The sequence below is a fragment of the Montipora capricornis genome, chromosome 3 (assembly GCF_036669925.1).
Source record: "Montipora capricornis isolate CH-2021 chromosome 3, ASM3666992v2, whole genome shotgun sequence".
NCBI lineage: Eukaryota > Metazoa > Cnidaria > Anthozoa > Scleractinia > Acroporidae > Montipora > Montipora capricornis.
In genome coordinates, this window is record NC_090885.1 from 26,112,341 (window position 1) to 26,122,891 (window position 10,551).

Consider the following 10,551-nt stretch of genomic DNA (forward strand, 5'->3'; position numbering starts at 1 on the left):
TTTCCTGGCAGATCTGTTCATTTGAGGCACCTATGTTTTCAACTTTCGTTTTAAGTTCAGCCACTTTTTACCTTGTGCAGTTTTAAAGTTTGTTTCAAATCCTCCGCTGAGTTCGCTTTGACGTCAGTTCATATGACACTGGGGCAAAACCAACTTGATTTTGAATAGAATTGTTTGCAGACAGGGGCTGTGGAGCACTTTTATTTACACTGGGTGACAGCCTGTGCAACCTTACATAACATGCACCACAGCACCTTAAACTGCTTATGAGGGCCACACAGCCAAACTTTTTTTCCAAAAAAGTTTTCTTAGCTTCAGGGAACAAATCATCTACTGACTTTGGAGATATGTCCAGGTTGGACCCTAATTAGATGCACGCGGATTTCAATAAGTGTCACGAAGTGTCCCCTTGCTCTTCTCGCCAACTTCAACATCACTTGTGTCTCAGAATACAGACAATTTATGTCACAAAGTGTCCCCCAAATGCTACTCTTTAAGTGAAGATTAGCTGCTGCATTTACCCAAAGCTAAAAATAATGCTGACCTTTACCCTTACCTTATTGTCGAAAATAGGTAGCAAATGCTTAGACTTAAAGGGACACTTTGTGTTGGATGTCAAAATTGGGCGTGTATCTAATTAGGGTCAAACCTGGACATAAGTGGACTTTGGTAGTGACTTTAAATGTTTTAGCTTGTACAGGGGAGTTGTGCATTTGGACACTGAACATCAGAGGCGGATAGTGACATTCCTACAGGCTTGACATTTTTCCTTTAACATCATTTATGGGATGAGATTCTTCCTTGTAGGTTTTTTACATATACTGTAAGTAAGTACTGATGAAGACATTGTTTACAATCTCTGTGGCTCAGCTGGGACTAGTTTCTTTCTTCTTTTTTTTTTTTTTTTCAATTCTTCACAAAGATCAAACCTTCAATAACTCTTTTTTTTTTAACTTTGATATAAGCTAGACTTAACTCTAGTGAATTGGAAAATGAAACATTTGTGGCTAATTTTATGATAAATTCAACTCAACAATCGAAATTGAAAGTTGACAATTGAAGCTAAGCTGAAAACAATCTTGATGTGTAATTTTAAAGGGGGAACTGAAAACGAAACACTTAAACACTGGGGGTCTCACGAATCTTTTTACGAAAGAAGTGTGCGGGAGATAAGCTGAAAATCAACTCTAAAGGAACCTATCCACGAATACTCAATACCTTTCCAAAAAAAAAAAAGGACAAAATTACCTTTTGCAAGGTCTAGCGATAGAGTACACCGAGCTGTAACGACAACAGCAGTCCGTAAACGATCTGTAGGAAACCTCACTGAACCGTAACGCAAGTGACAGAAGCTGCTTCCACATCAACTTGACTACCTCTAACTCGAATATCAGATCACCGGTCACAGACAAGGCAATGACAAAAGAACTGTTCACACTATTTTAATAGAAGTATAATAAGAATTCATCCTAGGTTTGCAGTCTCAAGATAGTCCAAAAGCAAGTCTTGACACACTAATTCTAGACTGGATCTCTTATTAGCAGAGTCGGAGAACTCGAAAAGTTACGGCAGAAAGATCTTTTCGAACAATTTGTGTACTGGTTATAACCTTGCAAGAAGGTTAAACTAAATACGATAAATTCACCGCTTCAAAACGTTTTTCAAAGCTTTACAGATCTTTCCGAAGTGGCTGAATGAAATACCTGTGTAAAATGGTTCGCTAATCGCTTGCACTCAACACAACTTCTATGTGCTCTTCCACCGCGACACAATATGGCCGACGGTACAAGTCCTGATCTGTAAGTAAGATGCGCGCAAGTTCTTATGGGATTTTTGGCCGCTGGCGCGCTTTATTGCTCGATGTTCAAAAAAATCTCGTCTTAATAGTTTTAACGCCTTACGCCATCTGATTTGCATCGTCTGAGAGAAAACGTCTTCGTTTCCTTTCCAGTTAGCCCTCCGTCCATTGCCAAATAACCAGTATAACATTTGAAGATGACAGTGCTCCCGAATCAGGTTAACAAGGAGAACAAAATCGTATTACGGCTTCGAATAATTTTATGCAACACCTTATTCGCATATGAAGACCGGGAAAATGAATTTGATGAGAATGTCCCTCCAAACGTAAAAAGTAAACACGTTTGAGGCCAGGCCCTTTGGCTCTGATAGTGCTCTACTTAAAATATGGACATAATACGCGTCTGTTATCAACCGTAAGATAGAAATAACTTTACTACGAAGCGTATCAGGTACAAGTTCACCTCCGAAGATTCCGTCGATATCCCAGAAATATAAAAGATTCTGATGAGTTATAGTTCACATTCACTGACGTCATATTCTGATTAAATGACCGCTGACATGCACTTTCTGAGCCGCAATGTTGTAGTTCAAACATTTTTTGAGGCCAAAAGTTGATTAGTAAAGAAAAAGGTTTGAAACATCGACATTCATATTCTAAGCTTCAAGGGAAAAAAATAATCAATTTTTGGCTTTCCCTTTAACATTCTGTTTGCAGCATTCCAATTGTAACGTTTGCGGCTTTGATATGAATATTCTATGGTCAAAGTTTGTTCTTTGCTTTCAGGCGGCTGATGAAATCACCCTGAAAAACATACATTATTCATACACCTTTTAAAGGAAATCTTTACGCGAAATTTGCCATAACGCAAGACAAACGAAATCAGGATATACTGCAGTGTGAGTATAATGAAATAGTTTTCGTTCACTGTGGCTTCACTAAGCTGCCACCAGCAGCAGGTCAACATCTAAATGGCCAGATAAGATTTAAGGCGGGGATCACACGATGATATTTCTCCCACCCTCCTCTTTGTCGTTATTGTTTAATGGAAACGAAGTAAATGAAATCTTGTGAGTTCTAAAATATTAACGATGCTGTTAAAGAATATGAATGTGCCACTATTTCGGCGTTAACTCTGAGGCAATACATATCCACAAACACGTAAATGAAATTAAATATCGAAATACGAGCACTAAGAAAATTAACAACGGTTACTTTTAAAATGAAACTGTTAAAATATGATACGTTTGACTCAAAACGTGCGGTATTTTCAAGTTGAAAAGACTTCTCAAATTTCTGAGGCGCTTTTCACACAAGTTTACAAAGTGCACTTTCCGTATAATAATAAACATAATATCAAATGTGCTTTAATATAAAAATAAATAAATTTAATAAGATACAATATATATGTGGAACTTTTTAAAAGCTACGAAACTACAAACCTGTAAAAATTCATGAAGAAGCCAGCAAGAAAATGCGTTTTTAAAGTCTCTTTAATTAATTTCTCTAACGTATTAGTGTCTTAGTCAGTGGAGGTAGAAAAGTAATAATTAATAGACTGATATAAATAGCTAGAATGACTGAAAAGTAATGCAAGGAATCGGTTTTAATATAAAGATCAGAGAGAAAATTTATTGCCCAGAGGAAAATTATGGATTTATGCTGAGTGCGACATGCTTAGTTAGTTATTTTCCATGTTGTAGTTTGGGCATTTCTGTCATCCGGGATTTTCTGGAGATCCGGCATTCACCATTTGTGCAAGCCAGGCGGAAGCTGATTCAACAGAGTCAAATCAAATAATTTTCCCTCCCGACCCTCCCTATTTTTACTTTCTTGTGGATGTCGTGTGTCCCCTCACTTTTGCTGGGATCATGTCTTCTATATTTGGGTATTTCCTAGGTTACCATGCTGATTTTTAATAAACGGCCTAGCCCATCAGGGCTTGGCCAAAATATCCCAAACAAATGTGGTATTATTACTGTCCCAGCAAACGGAGCTCGCCCAGAGCAATGCCTTGCCAACAATATCAGTAAGACTGTATGGAGCATGAAGCATAAAGAGAATCCATTTCTGCAAGTTAAGCGCTAGGGCCGGACAGGGGTTGCGAGGGATGTGGGCACAAGAATGAGATAAAGGTGGCTCTAATATTCCGAGGATGCGATAAATCTTACTTATGACGGCTTACTCCTCCCTGTTTCTCAGGCAACTACTACTCAAGATATCTTTGCTCATTCTGGCAAATGTTGCACCAAAAAGGTGTACTAACGAAGCAGCCTGCATCTAAATATTTTAGTTTTATGAGAGAATATGGGTAAAAATGACTTTTTTTAAAGTCGACTTTTTTCAAACTCGACTTTCGAGTGCGAACGGTACGATTGCGTTTTTCCTTTTTATTTATTTATTTTTTTAATATTTTGGATGTCTTGAATTGAGACTTCCTGGCTATTCCTGTAGTTTTAAAAGTACTTTACCTGGTTGTGGTCCAACGTACGCCACACTCGCAGTCCACACACCACCGTATGTGAATCCTTGCAGGGCTTCCAAAGGTAACACCCACCAAGGTTCTCGAAGGTAAGAATAGAGCAAGAATCGCAAACCATAGCATGCCAAGCCAGTGTACAGCACAGCATCGTGACCAATCTTCTGAACAAAGTAAGTCGCCATGAAAAACATGAGAACCTCGGAAAGGCAATTAACGGCAACTATAAGGGTGAAGAGGATTGGAGTTCCACCAATGTCTTGAAGGAACCAGAACAGGAACGAAAGCTGAAGACTGTGGGAAAATCCTAAGAATAGCAGAGTGAAAATAAATGTACCATTCTTCAGGTTGCAGAAGATCTTCAGACCTTTCCAGAATTCGTTTTCGGCTGAAACTTCGTGTTTCGGATCAGAGGTTGGGAATTTGAAAAAGAACGCTACGAAGAAGTCCATAATCATCGCAACTGCAAATACGTAAAAAATTGAGACGTAGTTGATGCTGTCCTCAAACGGACAAGAGTTGAAAGCTGTGACCACTGCTCCAGATATCAATGATCCTATTCCCCAACCTATCGATCCAAATAGACGCTGCCTACCATACTCGTGTTCGCGGCCGCTTAAGATGCCAAGTGTTCCGCTATCGGTAAGCATTGGAGCTGGCGCTGCGATAAATTCACCCAGAAACACAATGACGAGCAACGTGATAAAGATTGTTTGGTTATCCTTTACGCGGAAATCCTCCTTGATGTTCTGTTTTTTACGCTTTTTGTTTTTCGTTAATATTTTGGATTGTCCTTCTTTGGGTAGTCTAGGATTATCCCCACGTCTGGGCCCTTCGTCTTCTGAGTTCTCCACTCGAGTGCCCTCGGCGACAGCTGAGTTACCGTGTCCAACGTCATTCTCGAAATCCCAAATCGTGCCACGTTCGAAGCTTTCCGCAAATTTTCCCTCCTCATTTGTGATTACAGAACCTGCGGTCTCATTTGAACCACCGCGTGAAATAATCATTCTTGTTTTGCTCGTAAAGACGTTTTGCGAATTCCTTGTCAGGTGTCGACGCGTGGAACGATCGATAGCCCTGCGTCCTGGAAAGAACATTTGAGTGGCTTGGCTAAAGTTCGTCCCGTTTGCCTCGGGATAACACGGAAGATCGAATGGTGAAACGACGCTCTGGGAAAAGTGGGCTATGGTTGTTCCTATAATGGAGATAATAAGTATAAGCTTGGGTCGGTTGCATACGTCGGTCACCATTCCCCAGAGCGGAGAGCATAGCATCTTAACGAAGGGACGAACGCCGAGCAGAATACCAGATTCACGAGCGGTGAGCCAAAGTTGTTTATAGAAGACTCCAAGGTACGGAAGAAAAGCACCGGTTGCCATGAAGAAGAAAAAGAAAGACAGTTTGGGAATTACCAAGTCCTTGTCCACTAAATCTAAAATCGTTTTAGACATTTTTACTGATTTTTCCTCGAACCTTTGGCATGTCTTCGACGAACTCGTTTCTGGCAATGTGGCAGTTTTTCGTTCCATATCAAATCTCAAAGTAAATCTACATCAGTGGCCGAAGATCCCTGATAACATTCTACTCAGAAATATCTTAGCACGGCGAAATTAATTTGCTGGCTTTCCTGTGAAACTGTGAACCACCTCAGTACAATGGAGCTCGAAAGATGTTCTCCAGAAATTCAATTTCGACTGCAAAAGCGACGATCCTTAAGACCGGTGAGATCGCCCGAATTGTACTGAGTCGGATGAGAAGTAACACCAGAGTGGATCGGCGTGAAAATAACAAAATTTGAAGCACTTTAAACCACCTTCCTCCCAATGTAAACAGCTGAGACTAACTGTTTATTGGCTGCCAAATTCGATTTACGTTAACAATTTCAGTCCTCCCTCGAGCACAATGCTGCGTATGTTACGTTGTCAATATAAGCGAGAGTGACAACAAAATCCTCAATTTAAAGGCCTCATCAAATAATCGCTTAAGAATTCTTTGCGGTTTGCATTGACATCGCCTTTCGCGGGAAAATATACACGTCTCAATAGATCTTGAATCAACAATTTATGTATTTGAATGCATAAATATTTTTGTTGTTTTACATTCTCAAGTTGGATAGGAAATAAAATTCAATTAATGTGTCAATTTTTTGTCTCCTCGTGCGAGTAAGCGATGAGAAATTTGAAACTCGAAGGGTAACCGGCAAAACGAAAGAAGTCACCACACTTTATGTAAATCGGTAATATTTGATTTAACTAGCAATATTTGAACTACACTGAATAAATTTCTAACGTTATTTAAATTTCTCTTTGCAATGCACCAAATTGATACCATAGGAAGTCACTAACATTGAACGGATGAATTCAGTGCACGCTGTGATGCGGATAACATAAAAAAATGTCCAAATTTTAGATTTTGTACTATCAAAAGCTAACCTATGCAATTTTAATACAAGTTAACTTCAATAGCCCCACTCAGTTGTTTTTGCAGCTGGAAACAGAATTTCAAATCTATAAAGTAACTTGCCGCACCAGCTAATGTTTTATTATTAAAAACTCAGGCTTTCTTTGGAAATTGTCGCACTGTTTTAAGAGGTGCACGGTTTTCTTTGCGGTAACTTGTTGCGGCGAATGATATGAAAACGCCTTCAATCTGATCTCTTCAAACAGTAGCTAGGTAACGGAACATGGTTCAAAACCATCGACAAGGAGAAAAAGGGGAATTTACTTTAACTCCATCTTTTAAAATAAACCTGGCTCCAGTTCTTTAATCAGTTGCACAAATTGTTTTATTGAGGTTTTGTTATTTTTATCGCTTGTCAACTCCTGTCCTTAAACTGTGTAAAGGAAGGATTGCCGGCTTCTGTTTATAGCTCCAAGCGAGACACAAGTTTAAAGTGAACTATACCAGATTTTTGAAACCCAGCAAAAAACCGTCGACAGTTTTTGCTATTCATGCAACACGAAATCTAAAACATGTTGAATAAAACAATTGTTTAATGGCATTCTTTCCACTGACATCCCACGAAGAAATTTACCGGTAAACCTAATTTTCTCCATGAATGAACGGAAAGACTGTCCTTTACACTAATATAATTAATGTACGAGTTTTGGAGAAAAGAAAGGAATATGAAATTTAGTCTCAGTTTGAGTTGTACACAAAGAAAGTAAGTATAATTTTGCATATGAATAACGAAAGACTTTGTAAATGAAAAAGAGAAATAATCAAGGCAGTCATCAATACGAAAACATATTGTTTGTAGCGAATTCAGAGCTTAAAATAAGAATCGATCAAAAAAGTTCCTGTGGTTTCCAATGGTTTTTAGTCAAAATCACCTTGCCGCCGCGTTGCTGCTAAATTTATCATGCAATGACACCCAAAAAAGGAACCATAAACTGCATTTATAAACACCAGTGATGGCCAGACAAAGGAATCATTTCAAAATATTCATTTAGCCTACGCTTTGTAGACAAATTGACAGTGGGTTGGTTGATATTTAAATAATCCTTAACATTGTGGTCACTATTAGAATGACACGTCAGTTTTTTAGTTCATGACACGATTTCAGGGGCCAAATATTTCTTATAGTCACGTTTCATCACTGAGACATGAAACTTCTTATGTCAGGCAAGTTCTCCAGCTGTTCATACGACTAGTTCCTAATGGTTTTCAGCCCCCGTCAAGGTGTGAAATACTCCGCGCAGCGAAAGTGAAATGAGAAATTTAATTAAAACAACCAAACCGAAAAGTATGATCTTGTCGAAAGAAACTCCGCACAAATAAGATATGAGAAAAATTGTCCAAATTGTATTTTAGGCATTGAGTTGTCGTGATTATATTAAAACCAAGGAATCAAACTGATAAAAAAACGAGAATTTAGATTATGAAGATATGTTCCTCGTTTCTCTTAGTGTAATGGGGATAAGATTTTTTTATTAAGTTTGCATTATTCTGCGATAGCGGCTCACTTCCAAATGAAATGATAGCGATCAACTTTGATACCGCAGACTGGCGCGAATAAGCTAGATCAAGTTGGACTTCAATGAGGTAAAAAAAGTCATTTTTTATCCCTTAAATTAGTATTTCGCTCAATTATTTCTCGATTTAAAATATAATCATTTAAGTACAGTTCCATTAATTTAAAACAATGTGGATTACATGATTATCTTGAAGTAACGGATCACACCAAATATGGTTTAGAAAAAGGTTGGCACTGCCCCAAAATAATCGCATCCCCCGCTCAAATACCAACTTAGTTATGTCAATTTGCGTAGATAATTTTTTCGTCTTCCTCTATACAAAAGTATACACCATCCTCAAAGAAAATTTAAGGGCATCGACAGAAATCGATTCTGGCTCGCTACGGGCGAAATATAAATCCATAAGCATCTCCATCCTCAAAACGAATTTAAGGGCATTGACTGAAATCGATTCTGGCTCGCTATTGGGGAAACAAAAATCCATAAGCATCTTTTTAAAAATTCTGAAACCAGTGTAACTGTTGTGGGTCAAATCAGGGCTCAGGTTCAATCCCTTTTTACCTAGGTTAAATTGGTGATCCTTATTTTACCTATCGGGTTGAATATGCACTCTGTAGCTATCAACCCCCAAAAAGGATTGAAAACACCAATACCTTCCCTCAAGCTCTGTCTTACGCACCTCAACACATCTTATCTTATCGGTTTCTGTATTCATACACTTATCCATTCCAGGGGTGTAGCAGCCAGCAAGCCCGGGCTTACAAACTTTTGGACATAATTATCCGAACACTTTCCTCTCGTCGATCACCTTGTACAAGTTAGGGCAATATCCTGTCCCCAAAAAGCCGCTACGTGCATTCACAAGCGGATGGAAAACGAAGTGGCAGCATTCTCCTGCTTGGTGAGAGCCCAGCGACTCTGGCAGAAACCCTGGAGAACTCTAATCCAATCCTCTGCCCAAACGTAAATGCGGCCACCCCGGAAGGCTCCTACACTTTGATGCACTGAGTAAAAACCTACCTGCTTTCCACCACGAAAACGGAACGACTGTCCTTCCTTGCTCTAATGCATAAAATGCGTGCCTGGGAATGATCATAGACGTGAAATCTGCGGCCCGTGATTTTTGTGGCAGAGAGAACAGGCTCCTTAACTTTGGGTTTCCATAGAACTCAACCGCACTTGGGTTTGTGTCGAATACACATTGTAAAGATGCACTTACATTATTCAAAATGTACCAGTGGTTTTCTTTCTTGTTTAACAGAAACCCAAAGAGTTGCAATGGAATCGCGAAAAATGTCCTTTTGTAATGGAAGTCGCGTTGATCTTGAAGAAAGAGTCACCTACACAATGATGACATTTAAAAATATTATTCCTCGGTTGTAACGCAATGCAAGGTTACTATAAAGTTCACTGAACAAAAATCACTTTGAATCTGGTAATAAGTCTATTTTTTTTTTAATCCTCTGACCTCCAAGAAATCACTAAGTTTGGAACGGGCTTGCGAACTGAAAATGGTTAGCTACGCCCCTGCATTCAGTTTCAGGATTACAACATACGGTACGCGGACCGTTTAAGATCATTCTCGTACAACATCTGTAGCATGGATTTTTTTAAAATACTTCTCAAAAAAATTTGACGTCATGAGGCCCTTCTTTGATACAGTTTTCAAAATATCTATTTCATTTTTTTTCAAGTGAAGCTATGATCTTCGCAGTTATGAGCGCAATTTTTGCAATTGCGTAGAGAAGCCTGAAAAATTCAGGACTTCAACGGGGTTTGAACCCGTGACCTCGCGATTCCGGTGCGACGCTCTAACCAACTGAGCTATGAAGCCACTGACGTTGGGAGCTGGTCATTTGTGGGTTCTAATGGTCCCGTGAGGAATGAATCAATGATGAAATGGTATATGAAATGAATCATATATGAACTGCGGATATGAAATCAAGTGAAGCTATGATCTTCGCAGTTATGAGCGCAATTTTTGCAATTGCGTAGAGAAGCCTGAAAAATTCAGGACTTCAACGGGGTTTGAACCCGTGACCTCGCGATTCCGGTGCGACGCTCTAACCAACTGAGCTATGAAGCCACTGACGTTGGGAGCTGGTCATTTGTGGGTTCTAATGGTCCCGTGAGGAATGAATCAATGATGAAATGGTATATGAAATGAATCATATATGAACTGCGGATATGAAATCAAGTGAAGCTATGATCTTCGCAGTTATGAGCGCAATTTTTGCAATTGCGTAGAGAAGCCTGAAAAATTCAGGACTTCAACGGGGTTTGAACCCGTGACCTCG

The 10,551-nt window shown here is 39.2% G+C and overlaps 1 protein-coding gene and 1 long non-coding RNA gene across 2 annotated transcripts in view; one reads left to right on the forward strand and one right to left on the reverse strand.

Moving 5' to 3' along the window:
* The window catches only part of LOC138042681 (uncharacterized), a 3,489-nt gene extending 3,432 nt beyond the window's left edge, over positions 1-57 (forward strand). The window contains exon 3 of the long non-coding RNA XR_011131066.1: positions 1-57. This exon is cut by the window's left edge and continues 1,479 nt beyond it. This is a non-coding gene — a long non-coding RNA (uncharacterized lncRNA).
* Positions 1-6,455, reverse strand: part of LOC138042679 (major facilitator superfamily domain-containing protein 6-like) — a 13,070-nt gene extending 6,615 nt beyond the window's left edge. Inside the window, exon 1 of the mRNA XM_068888636.1 lies at positions 4,270-6,455. Within this exon, the coding sequence (XP_068744737.1) occupies positions 4,270-5,806 (1,537 nt within the window). The 5' untranslated portion in view covers positions 5,807-6,455. The remainder of the gene's footprint in view (positions 1-4,269) is intronic.
* Positions 6,456-10,551: the final 4,096 nt, after the last annotated feature.